Source organism: Notamacropus eugenii, chromosome 1 (assembly GCF_028372415.1).
Source record: "Notamacropus eugenii isolate mMacEug1 chromosome 1, mMacEug1.pri_v2, whole genome shotgun sequence".
Taxonomy (NCBI): Eukaryota; Metazoa; Chordata; class Mammalia; order Diprotodontia; family Macropodidae; genus Notamacropus; species Notamacropus eugenii.
Genome location: NC_092872.1, coordinates 291,637,899 through 291,661,551, shown reverse-complemented (window position 1 = coordinate 291,661,551; position 23,653 = coordinate 291,637,899). Strand labels below are relative to the sequence as shown.

General features: G+C 47.7%; 1 protein-coding gene across 4 annotated transcripts in view; it reads right to left on the bottom strand.

The window, feature by feature from the left end:
• Positions 1-23,653, bottom strand: part of ADGRA1 (adhesion G protein-coupled receptor A1) — a 282,987-nt gene that overhangs the window by 115,479 nt on the left and 143,855 nt on the right. For all 4 annotated transcript variants that reach the window (XM_072629136.1, XM_072629134.1, XM_072629135.1 and 1 more), the window contains 4 exons: positions 18,971-19,169; positions 17,193-17,342; positions 7,584-7,745; positions 250-429 (listed from right to left, as the gene is read on the bottom strand). In XM_072629136.1, coding sequence (XP_072485237.1) covers positions 250-429; positions 7,584-7,745; positions 17,193-17,342; positions 18,971-19,169 — 691 coding nt within the window. The remainder of the gene's footprint in view (positions 1-249; positions 430-7,583; positions 7,746-17,192; positions 17,343-18,970; positions 19,170-23,653) is intronic.

Sequence of the window (23,653 nt, the reverse complement as noted above, 5' to 3'; positions counted from 1 at the left end):
GTTTTATGACTTTTTTGGCTCCCAAGACCTTCTAAGGTCAGTTTGTCTCTCAAGCATCTCACTTCAGAGGAGAAAAAACCCCAGGATCTCTCATCTAGATGAATACTTTCCCTCATAGCACAGCCATGGGCATGCCTAGATATCCACTGGTCATGCTGATCATCACCATCAACTTTTTGAATTTCTGATATTTGGTAGGAAGTGTCAAAGACATTGTGAGCATTTCTGTTCACAAATGTGGTCCCTTACCTTGGCAGGAAGATTGGCCCATCCATCCCACAGTGCTCCGGAATTGTCACATTTAAAACTCAAGGCTTCTTCCCTATGGAGACTCCCCTCCCCAGGACCTTTCTGGAAGACTATGCAGCTCATTCCTCTGAAGCTCGAAGGTTGGATGACCAAGACCTCCAGAGCTATGTTAGGGGAGACCTGAAAAAAGGGATGGAGAAGTGAGTCAGGGGTCTTCAACCTCCCTGCATGAGTGCTCTGGGAGTATGGTGCATGGACCCAATGAACACACACACACACACACACACACACACACACACACACACACACACACACACACACACACACTGTCCATTACAGGCAGGGTATGCAGAAAGAAGCAAATCTGGCAAAGAAAGAGCTCCAATCCCAGGGCCCCTTACTCAGAGCTCACAGCTTTGGGGAACCTAAGACCCTTCCCATGCTATGTGATACTGTGTTCCTAGAAAGATCCTCTGCTCCAAAGAGCTGCGTGGGTTAACCTCCATTTGCCACACAAATGAGTCCCACACCCAGCCTGGCCCTTGTTTTGAACTCTGGTCACCTCTTGAGCTCTTCTCCTCTGCTTTCTAGGGCCCCCTCATGGTGGCCACTGACTTTTGGCTCATTCATTTCTATAATCCCTGCCCCTCTCCACTTGAAAGGATTTCCTGGGTTGTCTGGGTGGGAAGTCAGAAATGCATACACAGGATATCTGGCCCTAACCACTCACCAGAGCTTTCTGAAAAGACTGTGCCTTTTGGAAACCCAAGCTGTGTCGAAGCGTGTCTCCTCTTTGCCCAAGTTTAAAGGAAATCATGTTTCCAACGAGCCAATTTACTGCTGCTAATTACCGTCTGGCTCCCATCCAGAGGGAGCAGATGAGGCTGGCATCATGTGAGAGGCTGGGAGACAGGCCCCAGCTCTGAGTATTTATCAGCCAAACTTAGCCATGCATCAGTTTCTGCTGCAGTGAACCACAGGTGATCCTGCCAGGGCTCCAGGGCACCCACACTCCAAAAGGGACCACAGAATGAGGCCATCCCCTCTCCCCTCTCTCTGCTGGCCACCCCTGGGGCCTCAGCCTAAGGACTGTGGTTCATTCCTCCTTGGATAGCCCTCCAAATAGCTAGTCCTCCCAGCTCATCCACTTCCCAATTCCCACCACTCCACTGTCTAATCAATTGGTAAAATGTAGGTCTGACTACATCCCACTTTCCCCCATCCGATCCATGCCAGTGGCTCCCTATCACCGCCAAAATTCTCCTAACCTGGCTTCCTTCCTGAGTTTTAAGGTGACTTTACCTACTCTGTGACATGGGCCTCTGGCTCTTGGTTCTTCTTCTCACAGGCCCCTCCATTTCCTCACCTGGGGGGCACTCCCTGCCCTGGCTCTCCTCCATGCCTGGAATCGTCCTCCTCCTCCTCTGTACCTCCTGGCTTCCCAGGTTTCCTTCAAGTCTCAGCTAGAGTCCCATCTTCTTCAAGAAGCCTTTCTCATTCTTCCTGCTAACGCCTCCCTCTAGGCTACCCCCAATTTATCTGGACTAAATCTTGTTTGTGCATAATCTGTTTGTTGTCTCTCACTGTGAGTGGTTATGAGCTCTTTGAGAGCAGGATCCATCTTTTACTTTTCTTTCTATCTCAAGCACTTAACCTAGGGCCTAGCACATAGTAGGTGCTTCACAACTGCTGGTTAACTGATTGGCTGTATGCTCAGCCTCTTATAGGCACTGTCAGAACATAGCTCTCAGCCCCACAGGCACAGTTCAATTATAGCTCTCAGCATTCTGGGATCGCAGAGCTAGAAGAAAATCCCTCATTTGACAGACAAAGAAACTGAGGTTGGTGAGGAGAAGTAGCTCCCCTGGGGTTACACAGGGAGTGTGCAAAAGAACCAAGTTATCTGCTCCAGGTCGGGTGCTATCTCTCTCCCACCATCATTCATCTGTAACTGGGAGATGTCCAGGGTCCTGAATCTGAAATTCCTCCCTATGTAACCAATGCCTCCTCCACTGCCCTTGTCCCACAGCTCTTCTTGTACTTTGCAGTGGCCTCCACTTCTCATGTCCCTTCCTCTTTATCTCTCAAGTCCTTCAAGCCCTGCCTGGACACACTTTCACTCTACAAGGCCCTCTGCCTTTGAACCCCTCATCCCTTCTCTTACTGCCATTCACATTATATTGACCCCCAAATCTTGGTCACTATCAAAATCTCTCTTCTCTGCAAAGACAAAGATGTCTTTGGCAGCAAACCCACCAAGCATCTAGCCTTTGCTTCAAGATCTCTAATGGAAGAATGCCTCCTTCCACTGAGGGCAGTCTGTTCCATCTTAGACAACTTGAAATGCCTGGAAGTTGCTCCCATCTCTGGACTAAACTTGCCTCCTTGGAACACTCCCCCTGCTTCTAGTCTGCCCTCTGGAGCCAAGAAGAATAAATCTAGCCCTTCAAGGAACTGAGGAGAGTCATCAGCCTGCCCTTCTCTGAATTCACTCCAATTATCAGTCTCCTTCATAATGCCAAGCAAAATGAACAAATCCTTCAGGAATGGAAGACAGGCCTCTGTCGCTTGACTAGGCCTGAATGCTATCACTCTCCAGCAGCTGGATGCTCTTTAGTTAAGTCATGCTCTCTTCTACAGGCTAAGAGAACATCATGGATACAGATGGACCTGCCATCTTGTTCAGAGGATTGTCTACTAGCTATGTCTCCTCCATAATACTAGAGGAGGTGATTTTTGGACCCAGAAGAGAGAATTAACATTAACCCCTCAAAATGTTAAATTACTAGATTTGACCTAAGTTCCTTTTGGATCTATCATGATCCCAGATTTAACAGGTTCCCTTGGTCTTACCAGGGTTGATTTCTTGGAATAGGCTTTATTGAAAGATCCATGAAGACAGAGAAATATTAGCCACCTTAAGTAGCCTTTTCTTGTCCACCATCATGGAGTCCCCTCTCCCTCTCCCACCCCTAGCAGTCCCAAACCATGGAATGAATTAATGAGTGCTGGAATCTTGCTTTATACAAATAGGGAAATTGGCTGGAACAGAGTGACAAATCGCCCCCCCCCCCCCCATTTAAAGGAGGCCCATGAGTTGAACACTTGAACAGGGTCTCTAGGTAAAGGATCATGTGGGAAGGACTTGGATTGAACTTAGCTTGGCCCTTCTGGTCAAGTGTCAGGCACCTAGTAAGAGCCATGTGATTGAGGGAGGCTTAGAGAAGGCTTCATTGCTCCTGGACTGTGTGTCCTGCCAGAGCAGAGCTGGTTCTGTCATGCAACATGCTAGGCATCCCTCCTAGATTTGTCATCTGCACACTTCTGTCCAGGTTACCTCCATCCTACCAAATTTTCAAGTTTACAACCTTGGAGTCATCCCTGACCCTTCCCACTCCCTCACACATGTATCTTCTAGGTATGTGGCTTATAGGAAGGAGCCTATAAGCCTGCACTTTGAGCATAGATAGCAGTCCCTTGGCCATGCCAGGAATAAAAATATTGCACCTTCGGTATATCTCCCTGTTCTCCATACTTTGTGGAGGCAGGACCCACAGTCCTTGTTCTTGCTAGCGATTCCCGCAGGCAACTCGCTGGAGAACTCTCATGTCATTAACTGCGGTAACTTGCTTTTACCTCTTCTGAACGACTTCTTTCTCATTCTCCAGCTTATCTGGGTTTTTTTTATTCCTTCTTGGCCTCTTGGGAGCACAGCCCACTCCATCTCTCTCACTTTCTTTAATATCACTGTACTTCCTGGCTCCTTCCTTCCTTGTGATTGATGAGTAAGCATGCCCAAGTATCCCCTTCCTTTGAAAGTCTTTTGCCTGGTTAGCTCTCTCCAGAGCTAGCATCTAATAGTTCTCCACCAGACTTTTCACCACCAGACTCCACTAAGATGCTGTCTAGCAACTGTTTCCAATTATCCACCTCCCACTCGCTTTCTCTGTTCCTTGAAAGTTGGCTTTCAGCTTCCCTGTGTGACTGAAATGACTCTCTCCAAGAAGATGCATCTTCTTGTAGCTGTTAAATGGGGTGAACTATTCCCATCCTTCTTCCCCCATGGACTCTCTGGAGTCGTTGGCACTGAGACCACCTTTTCTTCCTTTGGTTTCTATGACATAGGCTTTCCTCCTCCCTCTTCAAACTCTCTTCATCAATCTCCTCGGCTAGATAATGAACTAGCTCTAAGCCACTTAGCCTGGGTACCATCCCAGATTTGGTCCAGGGCCTCATGGTGATCCCTCTTTCCCTCTTCTCTTTAGACTCAATTTCAAGGTCCTTAGCCTCTGCAGACTCAAGGACCATCTCCAGTCTGCCCTTGACTTGGTAACCTTCAGTCACTGACAACAACTTACTGGCTATTTCCACAGACCTGTCCCATCAGTCCCTCATTCATGGTCATTCTCATGGTACCCTCCCCTCCTCCAAGCTTTCCTCTCTGGGAAGGGTAAACCACCCCATCTTTCCACTCCCCTCAGTCTTTGCTTCAGAGGTATCCTTAACTCTTCCTCCCTCTACTATAGCCATCACTTGCCAAGTTTTGTTGATTCTATGTCCATAACATGCCTCCCAAACATACCCCTCTTTCAGTTAGTCAGCAAGTATGTATTGAGTACTTATTACACACCAGACCCTAGGATAAGCCATGGGGATACCCAGGAAGACAAAAGTATGGGCCTTGAACTCAAGGATCTCATATTCTAAAAGGGAGACATAAATAATTAAGGCATACTACATACAGAGTAGATGGGAGACAATATCAGAAGAAGGGAATATCCTTTTTTGGGGGGAGTCTTCTGCAGGAGCTGGGATATGAGCTGTCTTGAAGAAAGTCAGGAAAGCTAAGGGATGAAGATGAGATAGGAAAGAATTGAGGCATGGGGAACAGCCCAGGCAAAGGCATAGAAGTGGGACATGAAGTCCTCTGGGAGGGGCAGTCAAAGAATCAGTGCAGCTGTATTGTAGAGTATGTAGACACCAGTAAAGTGTTAGAGGCCTGGACAGTAGGAAGGAGCCAAGATGTGAAGGTTTTGAATCACCAAACCAAGGACTTCATATGTGATCTTGGAGGTTAGTGAGTAGCAGAGGGGGCCACATAGTCAGGCCTGAGCTTTAGGAAAATCCCTTGAGTGGTTGAGTGGAGGATGGATGGGGTTGGCAGATTCTCCTCTCTCCCAGCAGCTATTGTAATGGTCCAGGCTTGAGTGAAGGAGTGTCTGCATCAGGATGGGGGCAGTGTCAGAGGAGAGGAGGGTGTGTAATTCCAGAGGTATCATGCAGATAAAACCAGTAAGATCTGGCAATGGGGTGAGTGTGAGCAAGGAGTCAAGGCTCACACTGAGTCTGGGGACCAGGAGAAGGGTGGTGCTCTCCAGAGTAATGGGGAGGGGGAATGAGGAGGGTTTGGACAGGAAGCAGAGCATTTTGTTCTGGGTGTTGGAGCACTTGGTCATATGGGGCTGGAGCTCAGGAGAGACCCTGGGGCTGGGTGTGATGGTGAGGGTGCTTCTTCTAGAGATAACTGAACACACTCACAGCCACCACTATGATTCAGGGCCTTTCCCCCCTTACCTGTTTGATGGGGCCTGTGGGGTGCCTGGGCTACTGTTTTGAGGTTCCCCCATCTCCAAGTCATCCTCCACAAGGCTCCAAAGTCCCTCAGAATAAGAGGTCAGACCCCTTTCCTCTTCTCAAGAAGCTTCAGCCCCTCCATTGTGCCTTAGGGACATCATATAGATCATGGCAGCCACTCTCCAGGATAGAGGAGGTAGCTGCCAGGTTCCCAAGGCCCAAGGTCCTGATGGGTACTCCTGGCCCATTCCAGGCTTTCAGATCAAGCTGACCAAGAAGAACATTCCTTTGTTCCCCCCAAAGAGACAGAGGATGAGAGGCTCCTGTATTTGGAGTCAGAAGGTCTGGTTTGAGTTGTCCCTTTGCTTCTCACTACCCCTCAACTTCAGTTTCTTCAGCTGTAAAATGGGGGTTCTCAGCCAGCTCTATTTCAATTCAACAAGCCTGGCACAAAATTGGTTATTAATTAATGTTAACTGACTGATTAACTGATGGAGAAGGGAGCACCTGAGCAGGTTTTGAAGGGAAAGAGGAATGCTCTGGAGCAGAAGTGAAGAGGGAGCTTCTGGGGAGGCTTGTAAACCAGACTGTAAGGCATGTGGTGGAAAAAAGGGACCCCATGTCCCTCCAGTACTCCCCTCATTAAGCAGAAACAAGGAAAAGAAGGAGACCCTCTGTTGTGGTGGCAACAGGCACACGCTTGGGGCAGCCAGATGTTTATCCCATGAGAGATACGTACTGCAGGGGTCATTGTTCCCATTTTATAGATGAAAAGACTGAGGCCTGGTGTGTTCAGGTCTCTTGCCCATAGTCAGGAAGCTCCCAAGTACCTGAGATGGGCTTTGGGCTCGTGTCTCTGCTGATTCCACACCCAAGGCTGTTTCTACTAAAACCCAAGTCCTCTCTCAAGATCTGAGTTCTCTAAAAGAACCCCCTAAACAAAGGAGGCCCCAAGGCCTGAGTCACTATGACTTCTGCATCATGGTCTCCCACGATGCATCCCCCCCACCTGCCACAGACTGCCTCTGCAGTTGCTTCAGGTATGGGATAAAGAGGGAGCAAGGTCAGTTGTTTCTCAGAAGCCTCTGCCAAAGAAATGGGGTCATGTTTGTCAATGACAAGCAGGTTCCTGAATCACACAGGTCCATGATCAAAGCGGGTCTGACTGACAAAGGCAGCTGGGAAAGACCCACACCCACACCAGGTCAGGCTTCACAGAGATGTTCTCAGGCTGCTCTCTCTCAGGTCAGGCAGTTCAGAGAGATCTGGGGGCTTCATAAAGCTGGTGCCAATCTTTCCAGTCAGCACCCCATGGTAAAGGGCTGACCTCTGGCTATTGACCAATATTAACCTATTTGCTAATATTTCCCTTAATGGGGGGGGGGGGGGATCTTTCCTCTTTCAGATGGGGCTTAAGGAGGCCACTGTAGACACAAGTCTCCAGGGAAATGGGTTTCCTCAATAACTCATTTTGTAGGATTCCACTGCTAAGCAAGAGAATAATTTACTGTCAAAGTGATGTCCTTGCACCCTGAAAGGCCCTTCTGGCCCAGCACAACCTGAGCCAGTGGAATGGAGCAGGCACCTCCTTGTGCTAGAGTCACCCCAGAGCATGGTGGGCAGAGGGGCTCATTTTTTGAAGCTGCCTGGGCATTTCGACTGAGGATACAGGACATGTAGGCATTGTAATAGGATGCCATTCACCATCTCTGCCTCCAAGACCTCAAGGCATGGAATGAAGGAAGCCCCGTAGGAAATACCTTGGATAGAGCCCGAGCACCGATACTCAGAGCCTGGTCAGCCACGCCCTCGAGGCATCGAAGGATTCTCGTGCAGGCTTTGTTCTCGTACTGAGCCGCCCACAGCACTTGGTCATCGACCAACATGAGGTTGCTCGCAATTTGGACCAGAGCATCTCCGAGCTACAGGAAAGGAGAATCAGGAGGGATGTGTGAGAGCCACAGAAAGACAGACCACATGGAGCAGACACGCCCACTGACTCTGCTGAACACCACAGGAAGACAGGGATTGGTCCAGGAATGGAAGGGTTCGCTGGAGCCTGCCTCTGCCCCTTACTATAACTCTTGCGTGACCCTGGGCAAGATTTTTCCCCTCTTCATATAAGTCCTTCCAGGCCTCTCTGAAGTCTTCTTGTTCATCATTTCTTATGGCACAACAGTACTCCATTACATTCATATACCATAATTTATTCAGCCATTCCCCAATTGATGGGCATCCCCTTGACTTCCAGTTTTTGGCAATTACAAAGAGTGCTGCTATAAATATTTTTGTACATGTGGGACCCTTTCCCATTTTTATGATCTCTTGGGGATACAGTCCTAGTAGCGATATTGCTGGGTCAAAGGGTATGCACATTTTTGTAGCCCTTTGGACATAGTTCCAAATTGCTCTTCAGAATGGTTGGATCAGCTCACAGCTCCACCAACAATGAATTAGTGTTCCAACTCTCCCACATCCTCCCCAGCATTTATCATTTTCCTGTTCTGTCATGTTTGCCAATCTTATAGGTGTGATGTGGTACCTCAGAGTTGTTTTGATTTGCATCTCTCTAATCAAAAGTGATTTAGAGCATTTTTTCATATGATTATAGATAGCTTTAATTTCTTCCTCTGAAAATTGACTGTTTGTATCATTTGCCCATTTATCAATTGGGGAATGACTTGTATGGTTATACATTTGAGTCAGTTCTCTATGTATTCTAGAAATGAGACCTTTATCTCTGAGCTTAGCCATAAAAATTCTTTCCCAATTTACTACATCCCTCCGAATTTTGGTTGCATTGGGTTTGGTTGTGCAAAAACTTCTCAGTTTAATGTAATCAAAATTATCCATCTTGCATTTCATAATGCTTTCTATCTCTTCTTTAGTAAAAAATTCTTCCCTTCTCCATAAATCTGATAAATACACTATTCCTTGCTTCTCCAATTTATTCATGGTATCAATCTTTATACCTAAATCATGTACCCATTTGGACTTTATTCTTGTGTACAGTGTCAGGCATGGGTCTATGCCTAATTTCAACCACACTGTTATCCAGTTTTCCCAGAAATTTTTGTCGAACAGTGAGTTCTTATCCCAGAAGCTGGGGTCCTTGGGTTTATCAAACAGGAGGTTGCTATATTCCTTGCCTACTGCATCTTGAGTGCCAAGTCTATTCCACTTGTCTACCTCTCTGTTTCTTAGCCAATACCAAGTGGTTTTGATAATTGCTGCTTTATAGTACAATTTGAGGTCTGGCAGCGCTAGGGCACCTTCCCAAGCATTTCTTTTCATTAGGAGCAGAACCAGGAGAACTTTGTGCACAGCAACGACCACAGTGTGCGAGAGTTTTTTCTGGTAGACTTGGAATTTCGTAATAACCCAAGAACTTATTTTTTAAAAATCCCAATGGTGGTTTTCTAAGGCAAAATGCCTTCCACACTCAGAGAAAGAAATATGGAAGTCATTCGCAGAATGTAGCAGATCATGTTTGTGTGTGTGTGTGTGTGTGTGTTTCTGTGTATCATGTTTTGATTTGTTATATGATTTCTTCCATTTATTTTAGTTCGACTACATAGCATGCCTATAGCGAAAATGTACTCAATAGGAAAGTATATGTAGAACCTATACCGAATGTGTGCTGTCATGGGGAGGGAGGGGGTAGTAGGGGGTAGGTGTGTGTGTGGGGATAAAATCTTAATTTTATGGCAGTGATTGTAAAACACTAAAAAATAATAACAATAAAATTAAATTTAAAAAAAGAATTTTCCCCTCTTGGGCTCAGTTTCCTTACTGGTCAAATGAAGGGGTGACATTTGATCCTTTCTAAGGTTCCTTTGCACTCCCAGTCCTAGGAAGCTCATTACATTAGACCAAGCTTACCCAGCTGTGCATGTCCTTACATGGTCTTTATGGGAAATGCCAGGAGTCTATTAATCCAATTCAATAAACAGTTATAAAGTACCTACTATGTGCCAGACACTGGGTTAAGCTCTGGGGAGACAGTCTAACATGGGAGACAAAGCACAAAAGAAGGTACGGAAGGGGTGGGGGTGGGGAGAGTGCCAACTGAGGACCACCTTGGTCTTTGGAGTTGGAGTCAGGCAGGAGAGCAGATACAGAGTGGAGTGAGCCAAGTTCAGGCTCTGCCTTCTATAAAGGAAGGTACTGGGAGAGGTTCTGTCCTCTACCCTCTAGCCTCCACTCAGAGCGGAGAGGAGGTTGAGGCAAGTGGTACCAGTCAAAGTTTGAGTGAGCAGGGAGTGATGAGATTAAAGGTGATTGGCTAAACCTGGGTGAGGCATCTCTGAGGAGCTGAAAGTGGCAGGGTGTATAAGATTGGATATTAGAGAGAAGATAGACTTGGGGTCTGTGACCTGGCTCCAGATCCTGATGCTCACCCACGTCTTGGACAACTGCTTAACTCCAAGGCTCACCTGCAAGAGATGGAGGGTGCTCTTCCCCCTCCCAAGGCTGCAGTGGGGATTGTGTACACTCAGATGTGCCAGACTCTCTGTCTAGGCTTCTCCAGACATGGTTTGAACCCATCCCTGGGTAGGGAGAAGGGCTGCATAGCATCTCTTCTTTCCAGACATAGTTTTTTAGTTTATTCCTCCAAGGAAGGGACAGTGTTTCCTACTCCTGTGCCTTCCACAGTCAGATAACAAATTTTGATTGAGAAAATGAATGAAAACCCACTGGAATAAAGAATTGGGGCCTTCCTCCTGGGGTGTAATTGAGTGTTGGAGGAAGATAAATCAGCCTAGAGTGGGAGCAGAGAGTCTGCCTTCTCTTATCAAACACCCAAGGGATGGAGAGGATGTCAACACACCCAGGCCCATCCTAGGGTTTAGTCTGATGCTAAATGTTGTATGGTAAGGGATGTTGGGAGAGGAAGGATGGGAGTCATGGTGGGGGGGAGCAAGCCAAGATCCCTTCTGGGCACTGTGAGAATAGTGGGTGTATATGATGGTGCACAAAAAGAGGAGGAGGAAGCTTTGGGTGGCTTTGAGCAGTAGGTACCAGCACAAAATCCCCTCAAGGAGTTTATATTCTGCTGATTGGAAATGTCAGAAAGACTTAGACACAAGATAAGGAGTGATTTGGGGGAGGGGGAAGAATATTAACAATTGGGAGGAAGGGTGAGGGGAAGAAGAAAGCCCTTGGGTAGAAGGCCCTGGAGGGAGCTGGGGATTCCAGGAGGTGAGGGTGAAGGGCATTCTGGGCATGAGGGATAGACTGCAAAGGTCCGGAGGTGGGAGAAAGCTTATTGTCTATAGAGCATGGCCAGGGAGAATGCAGAGAAAATGGAAGGAGTAATATGCACTCCCTCCTCCCCCAGAAGAAAGTTCGGAGGAAGGGATTTGTATGCTATCCTAGAGACAGTAAGAGCCATTGGAACTTCTTGAGGGGAGTAGTAAAACATAGTCACACCTTCACCTTAGAATACCAGTTTGGCAGCTGAGTGGAAGGGAGGCAGAGGGGTCATTGTGGCAGCTGACATCCAGGCAAGCCTCCTAGACAAGGGTGGTGGTAGCCACAAGAGTGGAGAGATGGGGATGGAGGCGAGATGAGTTTGGGGGTAGATGTGAAAGGATTGAGGAGTAATTTAGAAAAGAGGATGAGCAAGAGGGAGTAAGATTGTGAAAGCCTTGATGGCAGAAAGGTTGGAAGTCTCATCACCAGAAATGAGGAATCTGGGAAGATGGGAGTGCTTTGGAGGAAACGTAGTGGGTTCTGTTTTCGACAAGAAATTGATTTCTTGATGTTTCTGGGATAACCAGGTGGAGATATTCTGCAGACACCTGGTGATGTGGGGTAGGGAGAGGGGCGGGGTGTGTGGTGGAGATCAGACATTTGTTTCTTAGATATACTATTTGAATGCCTGGGAGCTGATGAGATGACCAGGGGAGAAAGCACAGACAGAAAAGAACGGGATCCAGGACAGAGATTTAGAGGACACCCAGAGATGGTGTATGCAGTATAAATGATTTGGGAAAAGTTTCTGGGAAGGAGAAATCAGACAGATAGGAAGGGGACAAGGGGGAGACGTGTTGGGAAGTCCTCCTAAGGAGGAAGGAGAATCTGGGAGGAGAACAGTTTCCATAAAGTCAGACACTATGGAGATCAAAAGATGAGGCCTCTTGAAAAAACTTTGGTTCCCAAAGTTAAGAGATCCACAGTCACCTTGGAGAGAGTAGTTTCTGTCCAGTGGTGCGTCAGAAAGACTGCAAAGGGTGGAGGAATGAAAGGGATGGGAGGGGCAGATGTGATGAATATAGGCAGCCTTTTCTAATTTGTCTGTGAAGAGAGATCTAAGAAATGGCTGGAGAGGATGTCAGGTTCAATTGGAGGCTTTGGACTATGTAGGTATGTGTATATTTATCATTTATCTATTTAAGGATAGGACAATCTGGGCAGGTGTACAGAAAACAGAGAGGGAACTGGCATATAAGGAAGGACCAAAGACTAGAGAAAGGAGATGGCAGAAGGGCAAGCTCCTGGAGGAAACAGAAGGAAACTGAAATAAGGAACAAGGGACAAGTGACCAAGGACTGACACTGAGGGACCTGAGGTTTAGGTTTAGGTTTGGCAAGAAGAGGGAGCACATGATTCAAATTCCTTGGTTCAGTCTGAGGTAGGGACTCACAGGAGAAGAAGGGAACCCAGGGAATGGAGGAAACCTGAGAAAAGACTTTGAAAAAACGCTGTGGAAATGAACAGGGAGTCCTCCAGGAGACAGTGACAGGTTGGCCCTGCTGCAGTGAGGGCTCAGGAGAGCTTAGACAAGTGACCTGAGGCATTGAGTACCTTTCTGCCTCAGAGTTGGAGCAGAGAACGTGCATGTTGGGAGTCGTTGCAGGTTGGGGTTTCGGAAGGGACCCGAAGAAGGTGAGTGGGATTCACTTGTAGAAAGTAGAGTGTGAGAGCATCTAAGGTAATCCTAAGAGCAGAGGGGAACAGCCTGGGAGAAGAGGAAGGCATTTAGGGGCAGGGGTCTTGGGAAGGGGTGCTCCTCAGTCTCATATCCCTGTCCCCAGCAACAATGCATGAATCTATCCACTGAGGCAGCAAGGGGGCTGGGCTTTGAGCCCACGGAGAGAGAGACCCTAGGATGGAGGCCCCTGCTCTTCCAGGCCTGCCCCTGGGGAGCCCATGTTTTGCTGACTTTTCCCTCTTTGATCTTCCCCCGTCTTTCTTTGCTTGTCTCTCCTCCTATTGTTTATATTTACCAGGTGAAGACCATATAACTGGTGGAAGAAAGAAAGGCTATTCTATATGCTCCCTCCACGGGGAGCTGCCTGTGCCTTGACCCTTCCTCCATTTCTTCTCTGAAATGAATCCTTTTAAGACTGGCTCACCTTGACTGCTTATTTTCGTGCAACATTCCCTTCAGTAAAAATGTGCAAACCCATCTCTTTGGGAAATGATTTCTCTTTCAACCTATTTTGGCTCAAAATGAAAACACTGAAGTTAAAAAGCACTCAATGTAAACAGAGAAGCATGGGAGGCAGGTGAGACTCCCCAGCCCTGCCCCTGCTGGCGCTGACCTTTCCCTGGTTAGTGTCAACCCTCATGAAGCATGTCTGACCCCAAACATGAGTTCAAACTCTACCCATCTGAGGGTGGCCTTTCCTAGACTGGGAGCTCCTGGAGGTCAGGCACCGACTCTATCCAGAATTTGGATCTTTGCCAGCAGGAAGCCCAGGGCTCACCCCACCAGGCAGGGGAGTGCGCTATGAACCTCCCATGTGGGATAAGGGAGGTCCAGCCATGCTTGCATCCCTAAGCTGTGGTTTCTGTAGCTATAAATAGATACTTTCCAAGGAAGGTCCTGAGATGCATGAACACAGTTCCCTGAAGGTCTAGAAGAAGTGGATCCTGCAGTCAGATTGAATTAGGAGTCTTCAATGCATTCAGGCTTCCTCAGAAAAGCCATTTTGAACTCTGTGGATTGTGGAGCATTAAGTAATCCTGGATGAAGTTGGTCTTCCACTTCAGGGGCTACCTGAACAGTTACTCCAAGTTTCTGGACACCACAGGCTGGAGTCTTCAGTTCAGCCCAACTGAGGCAGGTAGGTGGGATCTCGCCATTCCCTTTTTTTTTCTGTGTTTGGGTATTCGAAGAACTTGGAACTCTCTGATCTTTAACTTCTCCATTTGTAAAGTGAGGAGGCCAGAAAGATGGCTCAGAGGCTGTTTCCAGCTCTAAGAGTCTGACTGTGGGTTCTGAGTGAGGCCAGGTGGCTTGTGGAGAAATATAAAATTGAGTATTTAATTATGGACACTTGTCTCTAGTGTATTATAAAGAAGAGAAGTGGCATGGGGGATGATGCCTCAAAGGGAGGTGAGGGATGGGCCAGATGTCGAGCTGACCCTGAGCTGCTGAAAAGTTAGACTGCTCCACAGAGTCCTGCCTCATGGATCTGTCTCAGATGCTCAAGGTCTTCTGTCACAAGAGGGCAGCATAGGGCCCCCACTGGGGTCCTGGGCAGTGTCAGGGCACCAAGGCTGAATAATGGCTGATCAGCCTATGGATCAGAGTTCCTAAGTCTTTCAAAGGTGATTATCTTTGCAATATTGCTGGGATTCTATGATTGGTTCCCCTGGTTCTGCTCCTTTCTCTCTGCATCAATTCATACGAGAATTTCCAGGTTTCTCTGAAACATTCCTGCATCATTTCTTAGACCACCGTAGTTAACTCTATCACACTGACACACCATGACTTCTCCAGTCATTCCTAATTGTTGCCCCCCCCTCTACCCTGACCCCTAGTTTTTAGGTGCTCTTGGTGCTCGGATGGGTCTGGGAGGCTACTGGAGTGGACTCAGTGAAGATCCCATTTTGCCCATCCGTCTTTCAGCACTGTATGCCTGGTCCTCCCTGGTATTGTCTTCAGTATCATTTTAATAATGATTACAATAATAATGACAGCCACAAGGGTGATGGTGATAGCTAACACTTACATGGTGGGGGGAGAAACCATTTATTAAGCACTTATTGGGTGCCAGATCAGGGCCTATTGCTGAGGGGTCTCCTATACCCACAGTGGCATTGTTAATATATCCCACCACCCCCAAAGCAGGAGAGTGACTGGTCCTGTGATCCGTTGGGGTCACGAATGTCTCCTAGACTTATTGTCAGAGTCCTAAGCAGCAGCCCTGGTGCCCAGGGGCTCCCAATGAATTGGGTCAAACAAAGGGGTGATAGGATGCTGGGAGTGGGGGTGTGGTTTGTGGTTCCCCTTGGCCACCTGCTCTCATTGGAAGCAGTGGTGGCCAGGTGAGAAGGCAGGGACCTTTTCAGAGGAGTTTATCATCTAGACCTCTGCTTGGAGATTCACACAAGGGAAAGCCTCCACAGCATCCCATGGAAGGAAGAGTCAAGGGGTGGCAGTTTCTTTGACAAACCAGACTGACACCCTTCAGTTACCAATGATCTGTGGAGGAGCCTCCTCCTAGGGGGCTTTTGCCTCCAATGATGTCATCTCTGTGGGGCTTAATTCTGATCCCATTTTTATTTTGGCATCTGTCTCTACATGTGGAGAACAGAGCAGGCATTGCCAGTGTCAGTAAAGCATCCTTGGCTCAGTCCTTCATGGCCCAGACTGCACGCAGCCCAGAATGGGGGGGGGGGGGGGGGGAGGGACGCTTGCCAAGGCCAAGGCCAAGCCGAGGGCACAGCCCATCCATCATAAGACTTTTTGGACCTCTGTACCAGGCTGGCTTATGAAAGGCTTCTGCAGTTGAAGGAACCATTAATATCATTGAAAAGGTGGAGAACACTTACAGTGCTGGTGGAATTGACTGGTTGAAAGAGGGATTGATCATCAGCTGCTTCACATGAACCTAGAAGGCCTCCGGTGGAGGGTCCCAGGGATGTCTGCTTGGTTCCCGTGCAGGTAGACATTTATATCAATGACTTGGCAGAGTCATTGTAGACCAGAATAAGCATTTATTAAGCTTCAGCCGTATCCCAGGCCCTGCACTAATAGGTGTGAATAGAATTGGCAGGTGAGGCCATGGTGGGAAGGACAGCAAATACACAGGGGCGGGGGCAGCAGGATTCATAAAGTTGCTGACAGAGGAGGACACTGGGTAAGAGCCACAAAGGAATCACGTGAGAGGAATAAATGGCAAATATTACCCTGTGGGTCAAACTCTCAGCCTCCCAGCTTTGGCTGATAAATTTGTCGGACAAGAAGAGTTGGGAGTTCTAGTGACTACAACAGGATTCAGCAGAGACTGAGCATTAATGTGAGCCCGGACTAAGGTCAGGGCAGAAAGCGCTGGGCAAGGAGGGCCAGGTGCCCTCTGTCTGGCGGTATGTTATTTAGTCCTGGACTCTATGTTGGAGGGACTTTGATAAGGAGAAGGGACAGGGGGAGGGCAGCTGTGTGCAGATGACTGGAAGGGAATGAGAAAAGAAGATTCTGGGGAGGAGGGAACACTCATTAATTATGCACCTACTGTGTGCCAGATATGGTGCTCAGTGCTTTACAATGTTATCCTACTCTGTCCTTACCACAACCTTGATAAGAAGCTTGGTTAGAAGCAGCTGAGACATCTTCACCAAATTAAGGGCTGTCCAGTGGGAAATGAGCCTGGTTGGGCTTGGATCCCCCAGGGCAGAGCCTGGAGCATGGGAGGGTGGAGCAGGGATTTCAAGGAGGCCCATTCAGAGCCACTCAGGAGGATGGCCCTCTTACCTGGAGCTGTCCCAGATGGAAAGGAGGGTCTTGATATTCCTGCAGGCTCTGCCAGGTGTGAGGTTCTGAGGCTGAGAAGACCCAGAGAAAGTGATAGACTTGCCTTGGGTTATTCGGAACTCCATCCAAGAATACCTTGGTTGAGCCACTCTCTCCTAGAGCACATCTAGTGGCCTCCTTAGCATGGTACGCCCACTCTGAATCTCCAGCAGCTCAGTCTGAGTATGGAGCAAACAACTACCTGGGTGTTGCTTAGATGAGAAAGTGGGCATTCCAGACCACTGAGTATGAAGAAACTTTGCCCTTAGCCTTGGCAAGGGAGGCAGACCCAGTGCTGCACATCTGGGAGGAGATGGGGAATGAGACTTGTTTCATGTTCTAATGGCAGCTCCTTGGCGCTGAACAGTTGAGCCTGTGTCTTGCTCTGAGTTCACCCTCTTTCTCTGGAGAGTGTTTCCACTCCCTACCCCCCCACTTCATACACACACACACACACACACACACACACACACACACGTGCACAAGGACAGCGTCAGACACAAAATGTAGAAATGTAGAAATGTAGATGGTTCCCCAAACTCTATTATCTCATCTGCGGGCAGATCCCCCCAGGCCCAGGCTCTGCCCATCTCCCCTCTACCCCCCAACAGAAATGTCTTACTTCTCTGACTTCATCCAGGAAGGCCAGTAACTTCTCCATCATCTGGGCCAGGTGGATGATATCCATCTTGCCAGTGAAGTTGGAAATGCCTCCAGTGTAGGCAGCCAGCTGGAGGGAGAACTCCAGTGCATTGGTGGCATTGATATACATCTGAAAGGACATCAGAGGCATCCATCAGTCATTCACCGTTCAGTAGAGGCCAGTCCAAGCTTATCTGGGAAGGGAATCCAAGAGTCCTCCTGAAGGCAGTTTTTCCAAATCTGTTTTGTCAAAGCCTCAGTCTTCCAGCACAAGGGAGCAGGTAACACCTCCCACGCCCCGCCCCAGGGTCTGTCATTGTCTGGGCCTGTGGAGGCTGTCTACACCCTCCAGTCTCATCCCCAGAAGGGAACTCTTTGGGAACACAGCAATCAATCAAAACATTCATCAAACACCTGGTGGGGCAGGCACTGTGCTAAGCTCTGGATAGAGAACATTTCTTCCTGTTAGGCTCAGCCTTCAGATAAGCTTGCCTCAGGTGGTGGAGAAGTGGTTACCTCCCTTAGATTCAATACGGCCTTTCTTCTCAGGAGGAGGGGAAGTGGCTGCTTGTCTCTGGTTGACCGTGATGGGCTATGGTGCCAACTTAGGGCAGCCTCTGGGGTAAGAAAGGACCTTCCTTTCCCCCTTAAAATTCCCAAAGTCAGAAGAGACCAAATTAGGCTCAGTCAGACTAGGATTCGGTGCTGGCCCCTCCCACGTTAAGGAAGACAAAGGTGTTTAAGCCACTTAGTGGGGTGGGGATGGAAAGGCCCACTGGGCAGACTGTGCCTATCACTGTCACTAAAAATTTTAACAAGTCAACATGCCAGCAATACTGCTTCTGAACTTCATCTGTGAGACTCGGTGCTTTAGCAGTGCTCAGGAAGAAAGCCCAAGCTTACAATCCTGTATTATTCCTATTTTACAACTGAAGAAATGGAGGCAGAGAGAGTGACTTGCCTGGGGCCATATAGCTCTGAGGGTGGATTTGAACTTGGGTCTTTGACTCCAGGTTCCGTGCTCTAACCACCAAGTAACTTAGTTCCTTCACATCAGTGTTTGGCAGCATGCACACAAGAAAGAAAGAGATCAGAGGAGCAGTGGGGAGCCTGCAGGTGGCCACTGCCTTTTCCTCCTAGCCCAGGTGGCAGGGAGAGACCAGGAGTGTGTGTCCAGGGGTGCAGAGGATGTTCAAGAGAACAGGTATATTTGGGAGCAAGTCAGGCCTCTGGGAATGCCAGATGATGGGACAAGCAGCAGAGGGGGAGATTGAGAGGGGGAAGTGCTTGAGGGGGCCTTGGGGAAGTAGTGGGGAGACTTGATGGAGACTTGGGAGGGGACAGGCCCTGTGACATGGGGCTGACAGGATGGGGAGATCTTGGCTGGCCCCAGAGCTGGTTCTTCATTGGGCAGCTGGGATTCTGCGAAGAAAGAGGTGGGAGCGAGCTAGCCGCAAAGCTGGCCAGGCACCGTCTGTGAGCCTACCTGCCTGCCCGCAGAATGGCATCCTCGAATTGAAATCAGTGCCAGGCCAGGGCTCCTCCCTTCTCCTGGGAGCTGGCCAGCCTGCTGATTTACTGGGATGAGGTTCCTCCTGGCAGGATGTTGGTGCCCTCCCCAATGGCCTCACCCTCAGGCTCCTGGGTCCAAAAGTGACTCCATGATGAGGCCCACCCAGCCTGGCATTCCACCTCGGGCCACCAGTTACACAGCGCACACATTGGGAGCCCCCAGGACAGAAGCGTGGGCTCACCTACCTTAGCAAAGGTGAGGAGCACCTGCGTGACTTCTTGGGCAGGAGGGCACTCGGACACGTCGGCCTCGTCCCAGTGGCCTGCTGGGCCACACTTGCGCCAAGCCCTAGGTTCCTCAGGACTGTAGTGCAGGGACATCAGGCTCAGTGAAAAAGGGAGGCATGGGCGGGAGGCTGTCACCCCGGCCAAGGTTCTGGGCCACCTAGAAACAATAGAGACATGAAGAACTTCAGTCATCTTCTCTCCCAGAGTCTGGAAGGGCCACTGAGGCCTCTAGGGAGCCTGAGGGCCACAGACAGGAGACACTTTAGGGCCCCAGGTTCATGCTCTCCGGGCCTGAAGGCTAAGCCACAGCTAGGAAATGTGACTTGCCTCAGGAGGGGCATAGGCCTGATTCATAGACTTGGAAGGTCCTGGGTAATGATCCAAACTCAGATCCAGGCACAGAGATGTTCAGTAACTTTCCCAGGGTTACATAGTTACTATGTGTCTGAGGATAGATTTGAACCCAGGTCTTTCTTATTCCTGCTAGAATGCTAGCCATTACTCCAAGGCCTCTGCATATCCACTTACCTCTTACTGATTGGGGTTTTAAAGACTGGGGCTGTCTCCTAGCAAGGGGCTGCCTGAAGACTTAGGAGTTAAGGGGAAAGCTGTTCTGAGTTGACACATCAGCTCAGACATTCTCCACAGTTACCACTGAGGGGACTTTTTAACTGAGGGGGGCAGGATTGTGTTTGTGTGTATGAGTGTGTGTCTGAGAGTGTGTATATCAGTGTGTCTGTCTGTATGTGTGTATATCTATGTGACTCTGTGTCTGTGTGTATCTGTATGTATGTTTATGTATGTGTGTGTATCTGTGTGTATGTGAGTGTGAGACTGTGTATAAATGTAGAGGTGGGGTGGTAAAGGTGTTTTTCCCTTCCCTTAAAGGATGATATTTATGGTACAATCACAAGAGGATGGCCAGCATATTCTCCTGAGGGGGTAGTTCATGAATCCCTGGCTCTTCTGAGTTCTGAATTCTCCTTGCATGGTCCCTGAATCCAACCTTTTAGGCAAAGGGGAGGGATTTTCCTGGCCAGTGCCAACTTTGGAAATGCCTCATGGATAACACCAAGAGTGAGAGTTCCTGACATTGGGAGCTGGTCACCAGTCTTCTCAACAGCTGGTTGGAGAGAGATCACCAAGGTGACTGTTGCTACTGAAAGATTGGAACCGTGACAAGGGTGGGCCAGACATTTTCCAAGAGTGTAGAATAAAGGCTGTCCTATTCCTGCCATGTCCCTAGTAAGCGAGTGCCTGGGCAGGAGCTGGGGACCTGTCACCCAACCACATTTAGGGCAGTCTGTTCATGAACTATACCTAAGCTTTATTCGAGATTGGTGGGGAAGATCACACAGAGGGACAGTGACCTCTTGGAGTCAGTCTCCATGATGAAGCCTGGCCCATGGGAGCTGGGAGGGGGCTCTCAACCACAGGTTCCATAACAAGAATTCAGGGGCATGAAGCTTCAGCAGACTCTCCATCCCATTTTCATCTTAAAAACCCAGACACTTTCTTTGGTGTTGGAGGAGAGCATCCTGAGACATCGCAAAGTAACTAATTCATTTCAATTCCCAATAAAGTTAAGCTGTGAGGAAAAATTACCTTCATTCCCCACAGTTCGCTAAGCAGCCAAACAGAAGGCAGCGAAGGGAGAGAGGACACAGATGAGAAAACGAAGTGAGTTAATGAAAAATTTAAACCAACGAGGACGAGCTCATTTCCCCAGATATCTCAGAGAAAAGGGAAGAAGGCATGAAGCAGGCGATGCATCACTGGATAAACTGAATCTAGGAGACACTGAGGTTTTAATCCCAACATTTGAGAATGCATTTTTTGTTATTTATAAGTGGAATCTTTTATTTTAGTTTTCAATTTTTAAAGCATTTTTATTTATAGTTTCGAGTCTTAAATTCTTTCCCTCCCTCCCTCCTCTGAGATGGTGAGCAGAAATGGTTTATAGTCATTTTGTACAAGACTCAAATAAAAGAAAAAAAAAGAAAAAAAATGAAAACTACCCTACTTCAGTCTGTATTCAGACAATATCAGTTCTTTCTCAAGAGACAGTCTGCTTCATCATTAGTCTTTTGGTATTGTCTTGGATCATTTTATTGCTGAGAAGAGCTAAGTCATTCACAGTTCTTCATCAAACAGTATTTGCTATTACTGAGTACACTGTTCTGGTTCTGTTCACTTCACTTTGCATCAGTACATCTAAGTCTTTCCAGGTTTTTCTGAAACATCTTGCTTATCACTTCTTATAGCACAATAGTATTCCATTACAATCATAGACCACAGCTTGCTAAGCCATTCCCCAACTGATGGGCATTCCTTTGAATTCCAATTTTTAGCCACCACAAAAAGAGCTGCTAGAAATATTTTTGTACAAATGGGTCCTTTTCTCCCTCCCCCTTTTTGATGTCTTTTCATACAGACCTAGCAGTACGTATTGCTGGATCAAAGGGAATGCACAGTTTTATAGCCCTTTGGGTACAATCCAAATTGCTCTCCAGAGTGGTTGGATCAGTTCACAAATCCACCAACAGTGCATTAGTGTCCCAATGTTCCCACATCCCCTCCGAGATCCAACATTTTCCAATTTTTTTGTCATATTAGCTACTCTGAAAGATGTGAGGTAGTACCTCAGAGTTGTTTTAATTTACATTTCTGCAATCAATAGTGATTTAGAGCATTTTTATGACTATAGATAGCTTTGATTTCCTCTTTTGAAAACTGCCCTTTCATACCTTTTGATCATTTTTCAGGTGGAGAATAATTTGTATTTTTATAAATTTCCTTCAGTTCCCTCATTTGAGAAATGAGACCTTTGTCAGAGATATTTGTTGCAAAAAAAATTTTTTTCCCAGTTGAGGATGCATTTTTCGAAGCCTGCTCCAAGCAGAGGTGAGAGGGGGCACCGGAGGGACCCTGTGGCCTCCCCACTTATGTTTAAGTTTGCTCATTCTCCTCTGCCATCGCTCAATTCCAAAGACGCAGAAAGGGGGCAAATTTCTTCAGTGGGATGGCCTTCTTTCCCATCCCTGGAGTGGCAGTGGCTCTTTTGCCACTCCCTTCCTACACATTGATTTTGCCAGAAGAGCTCACCTTCAAAGACTCTATACAAGCTGCCCCTGGTAGGTGGCAGTGTGCCTCTTGGAGGCCCGGCGTTGGAACTGGCTTCCTGGGAGAAAGCTGGGCTGACCCAAAAGACATTCTTTAAAATTGTTAATGCATCACTTTCAAATGAACACCAGAGAAATCCAGGAACTCAGCAGGTTTTTGATAGAGGTTTCAAAAATGTGGTTGTGTGAATGTTGTGAGGAACGATCAGTGTGGGCAGACTCCACAGTCTCTGCTTTTGATTGATACACAATGACAGGATACCCTTGGCGCTGGTTGGAGAAGGAATGGGGGGCATAAAAAGCTTTTATTGCTAAAGAGAAAACAAGGATGTTTCCGGGCATCAGAGTAAAGGGTCTTGGACTCTATGGAAAAGCATCCTGTTGGCCTGAATGCCAGGGCACAGGCTTCTGAAGTGTTCTTCAGACCTCTACACCCCCACCTACTCAAAGCACAGGATGGGGCAGGGGAGGCAGGCTTAGGAAGATAGATTATATGAGGGGGAGAATATAATAGCCCATATTTTCAAATGGTCACTGGCTTTGTGCCTTAAAGTTACACTCTGAGCCTTCACTGATAGACTCAGATGTACCTGGTAGATTACAGTCTTTTCCTTCATACTGAGTCATCACCCATGCCTACAGAGGGATGGCATATGAAGCAAAGTGTCTCCTCCACCTTTCTGGTGTCCCAAAGACCCTTGGCAGTCCAGGGCAGGGAGGCTGGGGGAGCCCTTCTCAGGATGTTTTTAAATGCATTCAATAAAATGCACAGTCTTGCCAAGGAAACTCTGAAATGGCCTGAACTGTTTGACTTTGGCAATGATAACCCGGTAGGAAGGGCAGTCTGTATAAGGTCGGCCTTCATGGGCTCTTTTAAAGGCTTGTTCGGGGATTCCAAGACAGAATTCTAACAAAATTATCTGCATTGGAGTGCCCCATTTAGAGCTCTGAGCCTGGTGTCAGGAGGTTCTGAGTTCAATGTGGCCTCAGACACTTCCTCACTAGGAGACTCTGGGCCAGTCACTTCACCTATGCTTGCCTCAGTTTCCTCATCTTCAAATGGGAATGTTATTAGTGTCACCTACCTGGCAGTGAAGATCCAATGAGCTTTTGTCTGTAAAACCCTTTGTGAATCTTAAAGAATGATGTCCAAGTTAGCTATTAGTTTCCCATATCTCCAGTCACCCTCACTCCAGAGCAGGCTTGTGTGTGGGTGCTACAACAAACAGTAAATTTGAATAGATTTGAACCCAGGTTCAAGTCCCACCTGTAAGAGTTTCTAATTTTATAAAAAATGATGAGCAAGCAGATTTCAGAAAAATCTGAAAAGATTTACATGAACTGATGCAGAATGAAGTGAGCAGAAGCAGGAGAACATTGTATATAATAACAGCAACATTGTATGATGAACAACTTTGATAGACTTGGCTATTCTCAGCAATACAATGACTGATGATAATCCCAAAGGAGTCATGATGAAGCAGACTATCCTCCTCCAGAGAAAGAACAGATATTGTCT